Raw genomic sequence first — 16,667 nt, 5'->3', positions numbered from 1 at the left:
TTTATTTCAGGGGGGATGATTTGGACCGTTTTTATTTCAGGGGGGGGGATGATTTGGACCGTTTTTATTTCAGGGGGGGATGATTTGGACCGTTTTTATTTCAGGGGGGATGATTTGGACCGTTTTTATTTCAGGGGGGATGATTTGGACCGTTTTTATTTCAGGGGGGATGATTTGGACCGTTTTTATTTCAGGGGGGATGATTTGGACCGTTTTTATTTCAGGGGGGGATGATTTGGACCGTTTTTATTTCAGGGGGGGATGATTTGGACCGTTTTTATTTCAGGGGGGATGATTTGGACCGTTTTTATTTCAGGGGGGGATGATTTGGACCGTTTTTATTTCAGGGGGGGATGATTTGGACCGTTTTTATTTCAGGGGGAGATGATTTGGACCGTTTTTATTTCAGGGGGATGATTTGGACCGTTTTTATTTCAGGGGGGGATGATTTGGACCGTTTTTATTTCAGGAGGGGATGATTTGGACCGTTTTTATTTCAGGGGGGATGATTTGGACCGTTTTTATTTCAGGGGGGATGATTTGGACCACCGGTAAGGAGTACCCCCACTTCTCAATATTAGCCTCTGGCGTACCGGGACCTTTTACGGTGTACCAGGTCTGGGGGTTGCTCGTTGCCTCAGCCTGCAATAAAACAGATCATTCATGATACTTTCTCATCTCCTAATAATACAATGTCAGTGTTGTACATGAGACAACAATATTGACAAATGTATGGATTTCACGCTGTGATCGGTGCAGGGGTGCACTGCAAAAACTCAAAATCTTACCAGGAATATTTGTCTTATTTCTAGTTAAAATGTCTCATTTTTAGTCAAAAAATCTCATTACACTTAAAACAAGAGTCATCACCAGAAAAATAACTTGTTATTTGACAATTTTCACCTGTGTCAAGTAAATTTTCACTTGAAATAAGTAGGAAAATCTGCCAGTGGAACAAGATTTATCTTCTTATTACAAGCAAAAAAATCTTGTTCCACTGGCAGATTTTTCTACTTATTTCAAGTGAAAATCTACCTGAAACAGGTGAAAATTGTTGTTTTTTCCAGTGATGAGTCTTGTTTTAAGTGTAATGAGATTTTTTTACTAAAAATGAGATATTTGAACTAGAAATAAGACAAATATTCTTAAGATTTGGAGTTTTTGCAGTGTGTCTGACCCGTCCCTCTACGCCTGTTTTCTCTCCGAAAGTGTCTGAAATTCCGGCATTTCTGCTCCTTCCCACGTCAAACCTGACGGCGGGTATTGTCCCCCCGAGGAAAGAGAGGCGGGGAAACTGGGGAAACTGGTGAAACTGGTGAAACTGGAACAGTCCTAAAGGACCTAAAGGACCTGGGACTGGGAGACACGACAGCAGCGTCGTGTTTTTCTGTACAAATATAAAGCCTAAATGACCTAAAGGACCTGGGACTGGGAGACACGACAGCAGCATCGTGTTTTTCTGTACAAATATAAAGCCGTCAAGTTCTGTTCTGTTCACACAAGCTCCCTGAGCAAACTGAGGACTACTGTGAGCAACATCAGATATGCACGCTTTATTTTTAAATAAGTCATTTGGTCCACTTAAAATAAGACAAAAATCTGAGAAATGGGATGTGTAGATGTTATACAGTATGTGAGAGTCCTGCTTTGGCCATAGTAAAAAATATTCGTCTTATTTCTAGTTAAAATGTCTCATTTTAGTAAAAGAAAATCTTATTACACTTAAAACAAGACTCATCACTGGGAAAAACAGTTTTCACCTGTTTCAAGTAGATTTTCACTTGAAATAAGTAGAAAAATCTGAAGATTTTTTTGCTTGTAATGAGAAGATAAATCTTGTCCCACTGGCAGATTTTTCTACTTATTTCAAGTGAAAATTTACTTGAAACCGGTGAAAATTGTCAAATAAGTTATTTTTCTGGTGATGACTCTAAATGTTGAAATAGCAGTAAAACCACATTCATTGATGAAATGACATAAGGGATGGAAAGGAGGGATGGCAGTTTTACAGGGGGGATGATTTGGACCGTTTTTATTTCAGGGGGGATGATTTGGACCGTTTTTATTTCAGGGGGGATGATTTGGACCGTTTTTATTTCAGGGGGGATGATTTGGACCGTTTTTATTTCAGGGGGGATGATTTGGACCGTTTTTATTTCAGGGGGGATGATTTGGACCGTTTTTATTTCAGGGGGGATGATTTGGACCGTTTTTATTTCAGGGGGGATGATTTGGACCGTTTTTATTTCAGGGGGGATGATTTGGACCGTTTTTATTTCAGGGGGGGATGATTTGGACCGTTTTTATTTCAGGGGGGATGATTTGGACCGTTTTTATTTCAGGGGGGATGATTTGGACCGTTTTTATTTCAGGGGGGATGATTTGGACCGTTTTTATTTCAGGGGGGGATGATTTGGACCGTTTTTATTTCAGGGGGGGATGATTTGGACCGTTTTTATTTCAGGGGGGATGATTTGGACCGTTTTTATTTCAGGGGGGGATGATTTGGACCGTTTTTATTTCAGGGGGGGATGATTTGGACCGTTTTTATTTCAGGGGGATGATTTGGACCGTTTTTATTTCAGGGGGGGATGATTCTGACCGTTTTTATTTCAGGGGGGATGATTTGGACCGTTTTTATTTCAGGGGGGGATGATTTGGACCGTTTTTATTTCAGGGGGGATGATTTGGACCGTTTTTATTTCAGGGGGGGATGATTTGGACCGTTTTTATTTCAGGGGGGGATGATTTGGACCGTTTTTATTTCAGGGGGGGATGATTTGGACCGTTTTTATTTCAGGGGGGGATGATTTGGACCGTTTTTATTTCAGGGGGGGATGATTTGGACAGTTTTTATTTCAGGGGGGGGATGATTTGGACCGTTTTTATTTCAGAGGGGATGATTTGGACCGTTTTTATTTCAGGGGGGATGATTTGGACCGTTTTTATTTCAGGGGGGATGATTTGGACCGTTTTTATTTCAGGGGGGGATGATTTGGACCGTTTTTATTTCAGAGGGGATGATTTGGACCGTTTTTATTTCAGGGGGGATGATTTGGACCGTTTTTATTTCAGGGGATGATTTGGACCGTTTTTATTTCAGGGGGGGATGATTTGGACCGTTTTTATTTCAGGGGGGGATGATTTGGACCGTTTTTATTTCAGGGGGGATGATTTGGACCGTTTTTATTTCAGGGGGGGATGATTTGGACCGTTTTTATTTCAGGGGGGATGATTTGGACCGTTTTTATTTCAGGGGGGGTGATTTGGACCGTTTTTATTTCAGGGGGGATGATTTGGACCGTTTTTATTTCAGGGGGGATGATTTGGACCGTTTTTATTTCAGGGGGGATGATTTGGACCGTTTTTATTTCAGGGGGGGATGATTTGGACCGTTTTTATTTCAGGGGGGGATGATTTGGACCGTTTTTATTTCAGGGGGGATGATTTGGACCGTTTTTATTTCAGGGGGGATGATTTGGACCGTTTTTATTTCAGGGGGGATGATTTGGACCGTTTTTATTTCAGGGGGGGATGATTTGGACCATTTTTATTTCAGGGGGGATGATTTGGACCGTTTTTATTTCAGGGGGGATGATTTGGACCGTTTTTATTTCAGGGGGGGATGATTTGGACCGTTTTTATTTCAGGGGGGATGATTTGGACCCAGTCCTAAATGACCTAAAGGACCTGGGACTGGGAGACACGACAGCAGCGTCGTGTTTTTCTGTACAAATATAAAGCCGTCAAGTTCTGTTCTGTTCACACAAGCTCCCTGAGCAAACTGAGGACTACTGTGAGCAACATCAGATATGCACGCTTTATTTTTAAATAAGTCATTTGGTCCACTTAAAATAAGACAAAAATCTGAAAAATGGGATGTGTAGATGTTATACAGTATGTGAGAGTCCTGCTTTGGCCATAGTAAAAAATATTCGTCTTATTTCTAGTTAAAATGTCTCATTTTAGTAAAAGAAAATCTTATTACACTTAAAACAAGACTCATCACTGGGAAAAACAGTTTTCACCTGTTTCAAGTAGATTTTCACTTGAAATAAGTAGAAAAATCTGCCAGTGGAACAAGATTTTTTTGCTTGTAATGAGAAGATAAATCTTGTCCCACTGGCAGATTTTTCTACTTATTTCAAGTGAAAATTTACTTGAAACCGGTGAAAATTGTTAAATAAGTTATTTTTCTGGTGTTATTTTTCTGGTGATGACTCTAAATGTTGAAATAGCAGTAAAACCACATTCATTGATGAAATGACATAAGGGATGGAAAGGAGGGATGGCAGTTTTACAGGGGGGATGATTTGGACCGTTTTTATTTCAGGGGGGGATGATTTGGACCGTTTTTATTTCAGGGGGGATGATTTGGACCGTTTTTATTTCAGGGGGGGATGATTTGGACCGTTTTTATTTCAGGGGGGATGATATGGACCGTTTTTATTTCAGGGGGGGGGATGATTTGGACCGTTTTTATTTCAGGGGGGGATGATTTGGACCGTTTTTATTTCAGGGGGGGGGATGATTTGGACCGTTTTTATTTCAGGGGGGGATGATTTGGACCGTTTTTATTTCAGGGGGGATGATTTGGACCGTTTTTATTTCAGGGGGGGATGATTTGGACCGTTTTTATTTCAGGGGGGATGATTTGGACCGTTTTTATTTCAGGGGGGATGATTTGGACCGTTTTTATTTCAGGGGGGATGATTTGGACCGTTTTTATTTCAGGGGGGATGATTTGGACCGTTTTTATTTCAGGGGGGATGATTTGGACCGTTTTTATTTCAGGGGGGGATGATTTGGACCGTTTTTATTTCAGGGGGGGATGATTTGGACCGTTTTTATTTCAGGGGGGATGATTTGGACCGTTTTTATTTCAGGGGGGGATGATTTGGACCGTTTTTATTTCAGGGGGGGATGATTTGGACCGTTTTTATTTCAGGGGGAGATGATTTGGACCGTTTTTATTTCAGGGGGATGATTTGGACCGTTTTTATTTCAGGGGGGGATGATTTGGACCGTTTTTATTTCAGGAGGGGATGATTTGGACCGTTTTTATTTCAGGGGGGATGATTTGGACCGTTTTTATTTCAGGGGGGATGATTTGGACCACCGGTAAGGAGTACCCCCACTTCTCAATATTAGCCTCTGGCGTACCGGGACCTTTTACGGTGTACCAGGTCTGGGGGTTGCTCGTTGCCTCAGCCTGCAATAAAACAGATCATTCATGATACTTTCTCATCTCCTAATAATACAATGTCAGTGTTGTACATGAGACAACAATATTGACAAATGTATGGATTTCACGCTGTGATCGGTGCAGGGGTGCACTGCAAAAACTCAAAATCTTACCAGGAATATTTGTCTTATTTCTAGTTAAAATGTCTCATTTTTAGTCAAAAAATCTCATTACACTTAAAACAAGAGTCATCACCAGAAAAATAACTTGTTATTTGACAATTTTCACCTGTGTCAAGTAAATTTTCACTTGAAATAAGTAGGAAAATCTGCCAGTGGAACAAGATTTATCTTCTTATTACAAGCAAAAAAATCTTGTTCCACTGGCAGATTTTTCTACTTATTTCAAGTGAAAATCTACCTGAAACAGGTGAAAATTGTTGTTTTTTCCAGTGATGAGTCTTGTTTTAAGTGTAATGAGATTTTTTTACTAAAAATGAGATATTTGAACTAGAAATAAGACAAATATTCTTAAGATTTGGAGTTTTTGCAGTGTGTCTGACCCGTCCCTCTACGCCTGTTTTCTCTCCGAAAGTGTCTGAAATTCCGGCATTTCTGCTCCTTCCCACGTCAAACCTGACGGCGGGTATTGTCCCCCCGAGGAAAGAGAGGCGGGGAAACTGGGGAAACTGGTGAAACTGGTGAAACTGGAACAGTCCTAAAGGACCTAAAGGACCTGGGACTGGGAGACACGACAGCAGCGTCGTGTTTTTCTGTACAAATATAAAGCCGTCAAGTTCTGTTCTGTTCACACAAGCTCCCTGAGCAAACTGAGGACTACTGTGAGCAACATCAGATATGCACGCTTTATTTTTAAATAAGTCATTTGGTCCACTTAAAATAAGACAAAAATCTGAGAAATGGGATGTGTAGATGTTATACAGTATGTGAGAGTCCTGCTTTGGCCATAGTAAAAAATATTCGTCTTATTTCTAGTTAAAATGTCTCATTTTAGTAAAAGAAAATCTTATTACACTTAAAACAAGACTCATCACTGGGAAAAACAGTTTTCACCTGTTTCAAGTAGATTTTCACTTGAAATAAGTAGAAAAATCTGAAGATTTTTTTGCTTGTAATGAGAAGATAAATCTTGTCCCACTGGCAGATTTTTCTACTTATTTCAAGTGAAAATTTACTTGAAACCGGTGAAAATTGTCAAATAAGTTATTTTTCTGGTGATGACTCTAAATGTTGAAATAGCAGTAAAACCACATTCATTGATGAAATGACATAAGGGATGGAAAGGAGGGTGGCAGTTTTACAGGGGGGATGATTTGGACCGTTTTTATTTCAGGGGGGATGATTTGGACCGTTTTTATTTCAGGGGGGATGATTTGGACCGTTTTTATTTCAGGGGGGATGATTTGGACCGTTTTTATTTCAGGGGGGATGATTTGGACCGTTTTTATTTCAGGGGGGATGATTTGGACCGTTTTTATTTCAGGGGGGATGATTTGGACCGTTTTTATTTCAGGGGGGATGATTTGGACCGTTTTTATTTCAGGGGGGATGATTTGGACCGTTTTTATTTCAGGGGGGGATGATTTGGACCGTTTTTATTTCAGGGGGGATGATTTGGACCGTTTTTATTTCAGGGGGGATGATTTGGACCGTTTTTATTTCAGGGGGGATGATTTGGACCGTTTTTATTTCAGGGGGGGATGATTTGGACCGTTTTTATTTCAGGGGGGGATGATTTGGACCGTTTTTATTTCAGGGGGGATGATTTGGACCGTTTTTATTTCAGGGGGGGATGATTTGGACCGTTTTTATTTCAGGGGGGGATGATTTGGACCGTTTTTATTTCAGGGGGATGATTTGGACCGTTTTTATTTCAGGGGGGGATGATTCTGACCGTTTTTATTTCAGGGGGGATGATTTGGACCGTTTTTATTTCAGGGGGGGATGATTTGGACCGTTTTTATTTCAGGGGGGATGATTTGGACCGTTTTTATTTCAGGGGGGGATGATTTGGACCGTTTTTATTTCAGGGGGGGATGATTTGGACCGTTTTTATTTCAGGGGGGGATGATTTGGACCGTTTTTATTTCAGGGGGGGATGATTTGGACCGTTTTTATTTCAGGGGGGGATGATTTGGACAGTTTTTATTTCAGGGGGGGGATGATTTGGACCGTTTTTATTTCAGAGGGGATGATTTGGACCGTTTTTATTTCAGGGGGGATGATTTGGACCGTTTTTATTTCAGGGGGGATGATTTGGACCGTTTTTATTTCAGGGGGGGATGATTTGGACCGTTTTTATTTCAGAGGGGATGATTTGGACCGTTTTTATTTCAGGGGGGATGATTTGGACCGTTTTTATTTCAGGGGATGATTTGGACCGTTTTTATTTCAGGGGGGGATGATTTGGACCGTTTTTATTTCAGGGGGGGATGATTTGGACCGTTTTTATTTCAGGGGGGGATGATTTGGACCGTTTTTATTTCAGGGGGGGTGATTTGGACCGTTTTTATTTCAGGGGGGATGATTTGGACCGTTTTTATTTCAGGGGGGATGATTTGGACCGTTTTTATTTCAGGGGGGATGATTTGGACCGTTTTTATTTCAGGGGGGGATGATTTGGACCGTTTTTATTTCAGGGGGGGATGATTTGGACCGTTTTTATTTCAGGGGGGATGATTTGGACCGTTTTTATTTCAGGGGGGATGATTTGGACCGTTTTTATTTCAGGGGGGATGATTTGGACCGTTTTTATTTCAGGGGGGGATGATTTGGACCATTTTTATTTCAGGGGGGATGATTTGGACCGTTTTTATTTCAGGGGGGATGATTTGGACCGTTTTTATTTCAGGGGGGGATGATTTGGACCGTTTTTATTTCAGGGGGGATGATTTGGACCCAGTCCTAAATGACCTAAAGGACCTGGGACTGGGAGACACGACAGCAGCGTCGTGTTTTTCTGTACAAATATAAAGCCGTCAAGTTCTGTTCTGTTCACACAAGCTCCCTGAGCAAACTGAGGACTACTGTGAGCAACATCAGATATGCACGCTTTATTTTTAAATAAGTCATTTGGTCCACTTAAAATAAGACAAAAATCTGAAAAATGGGATGTGTAGATGTTATACAGTATGTGAGAGTCCTGCTTTGGCCATAGTAAAAAATATTCGTCTTATTTCTAGTTAAAATGTCTCATTTTAGTAAAAGAAAATCTTATTACACTTAAAACAAGACTCATCACTGGGAAAAACAGTTTTCACCTGTTTCAAGTAGATTTTCACTTGAAATAAGTAGAAAAATCTGCCAGTGGAACAAGATTTTTTTGCTTGTAATGAGAAGATAAATCTTGTCCCACTGGCAGATTTTTCTACTTATTTCAAGTGAAAATTTACTTGAAACCGGTGAAAATTGTTAAATAAGTTATTTTTCTGGTGTTATTTTTCTGGTGATGACTCTAAATGTTGAAATAGCAGTAAAACCACATTCATTGATGAAATGACATAAGGGATGGAAAGGAGGGATGGCAGTTTTACAGGGGGGATGATTTGGACCGTTTTTATTTCAGGGGGGGATGATTTGGACCGTTTTTATTTCAGGGGGGATGATTTGGACCGTTTTTATTTCAGGGGGGGATGATTTGGACCGTTTTTATTTCAGGGGGGATGATATGGACCGTTTTTATTTCAGGGGGGGGGATGATTTGGACCGTTTTTATTTCAGGGGGGGATGATTTGGACCGTTTTTATTTCAGGGGGGGGATGATTTGGACCGTTTTTATTTCAGGGGGGATGATTTGGACCGTTTTTATTTCAGGGGGGGATGATTTGGACCGTTTTTATTTCAGGGGGGATGATTTGGACCGTTTTTATTTCAGGGGGGGATGATTTGGACCGTTTTTATTTCAGGGGGGATGATTTGGACCGTTTTTATTTCAGGGGGGGATGATTTGGACCGTTTTTATTTCAGGGGGGATGATTTGGACCGTTTTTATTTCAGGGGGGATGATTTGGACCGTTTTTATTTCAGGGGGGATGATTTGGACCGTTTTTATTTCAGGGGGGATGATTTGGACCGTTTTTATTTCAGGGGGGATGATTTGGACCGTTTTTATTTCAGGGGGGGATGATTTGGACCGTTTTTATTTCAGGGGGGATGATTTGGACCGTTTTTATTTCAGGGGGGGGAATGATTTGGACCGTTTTTATTTCAGGGGGGGATGATTTGGACCGTTTTTATTTCAGGGGGGATGATTTGGACCGTTTTTATTTCAGGGGGGATGATTTGGACCGTTTTTATTTCAGGGGGGGATGATTTGGACCGTTTTTATTTCAGGGGGGGATGATTTGGACTCTTTTTATTTCAGGGGGGGATGATTTGGACCCTTTTTATTTCAGGGGGGGTGATTTGGACCGTTTTTATTTCAGGGGGGGATGATTTGGACTCTTTTTATTTCAGGGGGGGATGATTTGGACCGTTTTTATTTCAGGGGGGGATTATTTGGACCGTTTTTATTTCAGGGGGGATGATTTGGACCGTTTTTATTTCAGGGGGGGTGATTTGGACCGTTTTTATTTCAGGGGGGATGATTTGGACCGTTTTTATTTCAGGGGGGGGATGATTTGGACCGTTTTTATTTCAGGGGGGGATGATTTGGACCGTTTTTATTTCAGGGGGCGATGATTTGGACCGTTTTTATTTCAGGGGGGATGATTTGGACCCAGTCCTAAATGACCTAAAGGACCTGGGACTGGGAGACACGACAGCAGCATCGTGTTTTTCTGTAGAAATATAAAGCCGTCAAGTTCTGTGTTCCTGAGAAACATCTTTCTACAGAAAACAGAACTGACTGGCCACGGTTACGTGATGTTTTTTAATACGGAATTAATTATTCCCAATTAAATAATTCAGAATTAAACTATTTTCCTTCCAGTTTACATGGAAACAGTAATTCTGAATTGAGGTTTTCGTGGAAACACATTTGATCGGCTTTATCCAATTCCTCTCCAGGTCTGGGGGTTGCTCGTTGCCTCAGCCTGCAATAAAACAGATCATTCATGATACTTTCTCATCTCCTAATAATACAATGTCAGTGTTGTACATGAGACAACAATATTGACAAATGTATGGATTTCACGCTGTGATCGGTGCAGGGGTGCACTGCAAAAACTCAAAACCTTACCAGGAATATTTGTCTTATTTCTAGTTAAAATGTCTCATTTTTAGTCAAAAAATCTCATTACACTTAAAACAAGAGTCATTAACAGAAAAATAACTTGTTATTTGACAATTTTCAACTGTGTCAAGTAAATTTTCACTTGAAATAAGTAGAAAAATCTGCCAGTGGAACAAGGTTTATCTTCTCATTACAAGCAAAACAATCTTGTTCCACTGGCAGATTTTTCTACTTATTTTAAGTGAAAATCTACCTGAAACAGGTGAAAATTGTTGTTTTTTCCAGTGATGAGTCTTGTTTTAAGTGGAATGAGATTTTTCTCTCCACATTTCGGCTTTTTCACAAAATCTTGACTTTTTTTTCTCGACATTTCGACTTTTTTCTCGACATTTCGACTTTTTTTTTACAAAATCTTGACTTTTTTTCTCGACATTTTGACTTTTTTAACAAAATGTTGACTTTTTTTTCTCGACATTTCGACTTTTTTCACAAAATTTTGACTTTTTTTCTTGACATTTCGACCTGTTTCAAGTAAATGTTCACTTGAAATAAGTAGAAAAATCTGCCAGTGGAACAAGATTTATCTTCTCATTACAAGCAAAACAATCTTGTTCCACTGGCAGATTTTTCTACTTATTTTAAGTGAAAATCTACTTGAAACAGGTGAAAATTGTTGTTTTTCCCAGTGATGAGTCTTGTTTTAAGTGTAATGAGATTTTTTTACTAAAAATGAGACATTTGAACTAGAAATAAGACAAATATTCTTGTTAAGATTGTGAGTTTTTGCAGTGTGTCTGACCCTCTACGCCTGTTTTCTCTCCGAAAGTGTCTGAAATTCCGGCTTTTCTGCTCCTTTTCCAGCCGGAGAACATTCTGTGTGTCGACAGAGCGACGAACAAGATCAAGATCATCGACTTCGGCCTGGCGAGGAGGTAATACTTTAGTAAAAGTACTGTTACTTCAGAATAATATGACTCAAGTAGAAGTAAAAGTATCATCCAAATAATTACTTACTGAGGAAAAGTAAAAAAGTACTCAAGTACTGAGTAACTGTTGAGTAATGTCGGATTTTTTTTTTTTAACACAACCATTCAAACAGACAAAAGTACAAAATAATCATCTTCAGGCTAATTAAATCAATAAAATAAATTAAGATTAATAAAAAATAAAAAATAGCTTAAATTAAAATAATCTTAAAGTAAATTCAAGTACTTTAATAAAATAAAATAAATAAAATAACATAATAAAAAAATAAATTAAGCACAAGTAGCACAAAATTTTGAGCCTTGTACTTTTCTTTTTTAACCAGGCAGAACTAGAACAAACATGAACTCATAGAAACTCTGTGTGTGTTTGAGTCTGTGTAAATGTGACAAAACATGCAAAAACTAACATTTTTCCCAAAGAATCACCCAGTGATGTCATGAGATTGACGCGTACGTGGATAAAAGGGATAAAAGAAAAGTAACAGCTCAACGTAGCCTAATGTAGCGGAGTAAGAGGAACAGTTTCTTCTTCACAAATCTACTCAAGTAAAAGTAAAAAGTATAGTGATTCAAAACTACTCCTTAAAGAACAACAAACGTACTCCAGTAACTGTAAGGGAGTAACTGTAACTGATTACTCCCACCTCTGCCCGCAGGTACAAACCCCGGGAGAAACTCCGGGTCAACTTCGGGACGCCTGAGTTCCTGGCCCCTGAAGTTATCAACTACGAGTTCGTGTCCTTCCCCACGGACATGTGGAGCCTCGGCGTCATCATGTACATGATGTGAGTCATTGCAATCAATTATAATTCTAACTAGACAATTTCCTCGCAGAAATTTCGAGAGTGCCACGGCGGGCTGCTGCACATTTGTGTACATTATTGCATTTTGCAAGCAATAAAGTTGAAGGACTCAATACCGAGTCCAATGACACCACCCATGACTCTCTATGTCAAACCATTCAAAAGATATTGGACTATAATATATCGGCCAATCAGAAGAAGGGGCGGGGCTAATTTGTATATATAATATACAAATGTAAATATTTATATGTATAATAATAATAATATACATATATATCCCATGAACCTGTTCCCAGCAGGACTGGGGATCATCTAAGGTCAAAAGGTCAGGGTTCAGATTTCTCCATTTTCCAGGGTAAAGTATATGAAGTCTGTACTGACTGGGTCATGTGACCAGTTCTGGCTCAGTCTAATCAGTCAACAGCTGTGCTCTGGTTGCTAGGGGCAACAAGAACCTCGACATGAGGAATGTTCCAGGTTCGCTTTGAGAAAACTCCAGCTTTTGCCTTGTGAGAAGTTCTGAAATAACTCCGATTTGTGAGAAAGCCATAGCTCCTAGCAGAAAAACAAAGACATCGTGAGAGACACAGAACCTAGCAGATTCTGACAATCTTATTCAGATATTCCTTAAAATGTGTTAGTAACGGCAGTGCGAAAACAAAGTGAGATTTTTTTGAAGAAAACTTTTTTATTTTTTTTATTACATTGCAGTCAATGGAGACTAGGAATGGGAATTGATAAGATTTTCCCGATTCCGATTCCATTTTCGATCCTCTTATCGATTCTCATTTGGAAAAAAGGAGAACAAACAATTTTAGTATCAACTTTGTTTTATATCTTTGAACAAAAAAAAGATAAGTGAGGTCTTCAGACGCCGCCAGCCTTATGCCGTAGGCTCTGCGTTGAATGTTTCTCTCACTCTAAAAAATTAGAACTTCACTCTAGATTTGACAAAAAAGTGATTTCCAGTCCTCGCTTGAGCGCTCTCTTGAAAAGTGTACATTTTAGGAAAAAACTGTTTGGAGAGAGAAGAGAAGTTTTCCTCCGTTTTGAAGTTTGAATGACATTTCTACGTGCAAGTATGAGCAAGTTAGATGACTCAGAAAAAAGGTGAATTTTGTCTTTTTTTTCTCAACATTTTCCCATCCGCTTTTAATGGGGCCATACAAATACATGGGAAAATAGTTCCCCATTAGTTTGGAAATTTGGAAATGTTTTTGCACTTCATGCAAAAACTATTTGTACAATCGCTCTGACAATCCACAGGACTGTAGTTAAATTCAGGGCCTACAACTTTCTAAATCGGTTCAGAATTTTTCGAGTAATGGTGTGCGAGTGGTGAGGCCCAAAAGTTTTTCCAATGCATTCCAGATGCGGGTAAGCGCGCACATTTTTGCACGTTGCGCAAAAACGTGCACGCCAATCGCTAATAAAAGTCATAGCACAAGATTCGCCGCTTAAGGCGCACGTTTCTACGTTTTTACTTTTCGCGTTTTCTCAAAGCTAGTAGCGCACCGAAGTTTTGTCCGGAAAATGAATAATAAAAAAAAAGAAGAAGAAGATTAAATCCACACAATAACAATAGTGCCTCTGGCTGCGCAAAGAGGCACTCCTCCTCCATTGCTATTGCATAGCTATGGAGGAGGCGTGCCACTTGGCGCAAGTCGTGGCACTAACTAGAAAATTTCCTCGCAGAAATTTTGAGAGTGCCACGGGGGGCTGCCGTGGCACTAATAAACCCGCAGGATAACAATAGTGCCTCTGGCTTCGCCATTTTTCAGACGAAATTGGGGCCTTTTTTCCCCTAAACGTGCCCCAAAAGTCACCAAATTGTGCACCAAGCCAGGCCTGGTGAAAAATGTGATATTTAATGGTTTTCATTAATGGGCGTGGCCTAATGGCTCAACAGCGCCCCCTAGAAAACTTTGTTCTTCAAGCCCCACAATATGGTTTGACGTACATGCACGAAAATCGGTACACACCTGTATCATGTCGCAACTTAAAGAAAAGTCTCTTGGCGCCATCGCCCAAACCAAACAGGAAGTCGGCCATTTTGAAATAATCGTGTCATTTTTGCGAAGTTTATGCCATTTCTTCGGCCGTTAATACGGCCCGAACCGTAACGTGCACCCAGGTGTGTTATACATCAAAATGTGCGTCTCCATCCTGCGACGACACGCATTGCTTTTCTCAGTCAAAAGCGTTACCTTGGCGACGATAGACGCCAAAAAGCGCACCCCCCCCCTTCTTCTGATTGGTCCATATTTGATAGTTCCTACTTTCTGCCATAACTTTTGAATGGTTTGACATAAAGACTCGTGGGTGGTGTCATTGGATTTGGTTTAGAGTCCTCAACCTTCATTTGTGTAAATTGGCTCCGCCCCTTCTTCGGATTGGTCGATATTTCGTAGTTCCTATTTTCTGCCATATCTTTTGAATGGTTTGACATAGGAAGTCGTGGGTGGTGTTATTTCTGATATGCTTATGGGGGACGGTGGCCGTGAGTGCGAGGGCCCGTTCATCGCTGCTTGCAGCTTTAATTATTATTATTATTATTCCTCCCGTCCAGGCTCAGCGGCCTGGACGGGAGGAATTATTATTATTATTATTATTATTATTATTATTATTATTATTATTATTATTATTCCTCCCGTCCAGGCTCAGCGGCCTGTCCCCGTTTCTGGGCGACGACGACAACGAGACGCTGAACAACATCCTGGCGTGCCAGTGGAACTTCGAGGAGCAGGAGTTCTCCGGCGTCTCCGACGAGGCCAAAGACTTCATCACGCGTCTGCTGGTGAAGAGCAAGAGCTGGAGGATGAGCGCCGCCGAGTCGCTCAGGCATCCCTGGCTGTCGGACCGGAGCCTGCACTACCGGCTCAACCAGAAGGTAGGAGTCAGCAGCATTCATTCATCCATTCATTCATTCATTCATGCAATCATTCATTCATCCATTCATTCATTCACTACCGGCTCAACCAGAAGGTAGGAGTCAGCAGCATTCATTCATTCATTCATTCATCCATCCATTCATTCATTCATTCATCCATCCATCCATCCATCCATCCATTCATTCATTCATCCATCCATCCATCCATCCATCCATCCATTCATCCATCCATCCATCCATCCATCCATCCATCCATCCATCCATCCATCCATCCATCCATCCATCCATCCATCCATCCATCCATCCATCCATCCATTCATTCATTCATTCATCCATCCATCCATCCATCCATTCATCCATCCATCCATCCATCCATCCATCCATCCATTCATTCATTCATCCATCCATCCATTCATTCATCCATCCATCCATTCATTCATTCATTCATCCATTCATTCATCCATCCATCCATTAATTCATTCATTCATTCATGCAATCATTCATTCATCCATTCATTCATTCATCCATTCATTCATTCATCCATCCATCCATTCATTCATTCATTCATCCATCCATCCATCCATTCATTCATTCATTCATTCATTCATTCATTCATGCAATCATTCATCCATTCATTCATTCATCCATCCATTCATTCATTCATTCATTCATGCAATCATTCATTCATCCATCCATTCATTCATCCATCCATTCATTTGTCCGTTCATTCATTCATTCATTCATCCATTCATTCCTTCCTTCATTCATCCATCCATTCATCCATTCATTCATTCATTCATCCATCCGTCCGTTCATTCATTCATTCATCCATTCATTCATTCATCCATCCATCCGTTCGTTCATTCATTCATTCATTCATTCATTCATTAATCCATTCATTCATTCATTCATTCATTCATTCATTCATTCATTCATTCATTTATTTATTTATGCATCATTTATTTATGTATTATTATTTATTATGATTTATTTATTCATTGATTGATTTCTTGATCCTGTCGGTCGGGCCAGTGTAGCACGGCGAGTGCTACGTGGCTATGGAGAGGCTGACGGGCCACACCTGTGTCCCGTCAGCCTGAGTGGCTGCAGCTCCTCCACCCTGTCACAGTCGTCATCAGGCTGCAGCGTTTGTTTGTTGGGAATGTGTTACTGCCGTCTCATGTGTTGTGTTGATCTGATCTTTGCAGAAAAATAAGTGCCACCCGTCTCACCCTCCGTCTCACCCTCCGTCTCACCCTCCTCCCCCCCCAGAGAGCTAGGAAGGTAAGAACCAAAGAGCCCGTCCGTCTGCATGAGTTTTTCCTCCAATAAGTTTAGTTTTTCTCGTAGAAACGCTTTGAGGCGAATGCCTTTTCACAAAGTAGGAACCATGGTTGTTTCTGCATTATTCATGTATTTATTTATTTACACATTATTTATTTATTCATTTATTTATGTATGGTTTGTTTATTTATGCTTTATTTATTTATTTATGTATTCATTGATTGATTTAGTTAGTTATTTAGTAGTAGTAATAGTTTTTCCTCCAATACGTTTTCTTTTTCTCGTAGAAAAAGAAAACGGCCCCCAACACTGGACCAACATCTGCT

At 40.2% G+C, this 16,667-nt stretch overlaps 1 protein-coding gene across 3 annotated transcripts in view; it reads left to right on the top strand.

Annotated features, from left to right (window-relative positions):
* LOC133458717 (myosin light chain kinase 3-like) overlaps nucleotides 1-16,341 on the top strand; it is an 86,760-nt gene extending 70,419 nt beyond the window's left edge. For all 3 annotated transcript variants that reach the window (XM_061738910.1, XM_061738908.1, XM_061738907.1), the window contains 4 exons: nucleotides 11,240-11,310; nucleotides 12,021-12,149; nucleotides 14,826-15,057; nucleotides 16,266-16,341. In XM_061738910.1, coding sequence (XP_061594894.1) covers nucleotides 11,240-11,310; nucleotides 12,021-12,149; nucleotides 14,826-15,057; nucleotides 16,266-16,337 — 504 coding nt within the window. In that variant the 3' untranslated portion in view covers nucleotides 16,338-16,341. The remainder of the gene's footprint in view (nucleotides 1-11,239; nucleotides 11,311-12,020; nucleotides 12,150-14,825; nucleotides 15,058-16,265) is intronic.
* The last annotated feature ends 326 nt before the right edge of the window (nucleotides 16,342-16,667 follow it).

Source organism: Cololabis saira, chromosome 13 (assembly GCF_033807715.1).
Source record: "Cololabis saira isolate AMF1-May2022 chromosome 13, fColSai1.1, whole genome shotgun sequence".
In the NCBI taxonomy this organism is placed as follows: domain Eukaryota; kingdom Metazoa; phylum Chordata; class Actinopteri; order Beloniformes; family Belonidae; genus Cololabis; species Cololabis saira.
This window is presented reverse-complemented; position numbering and strand designations above follow the sequence as displayed.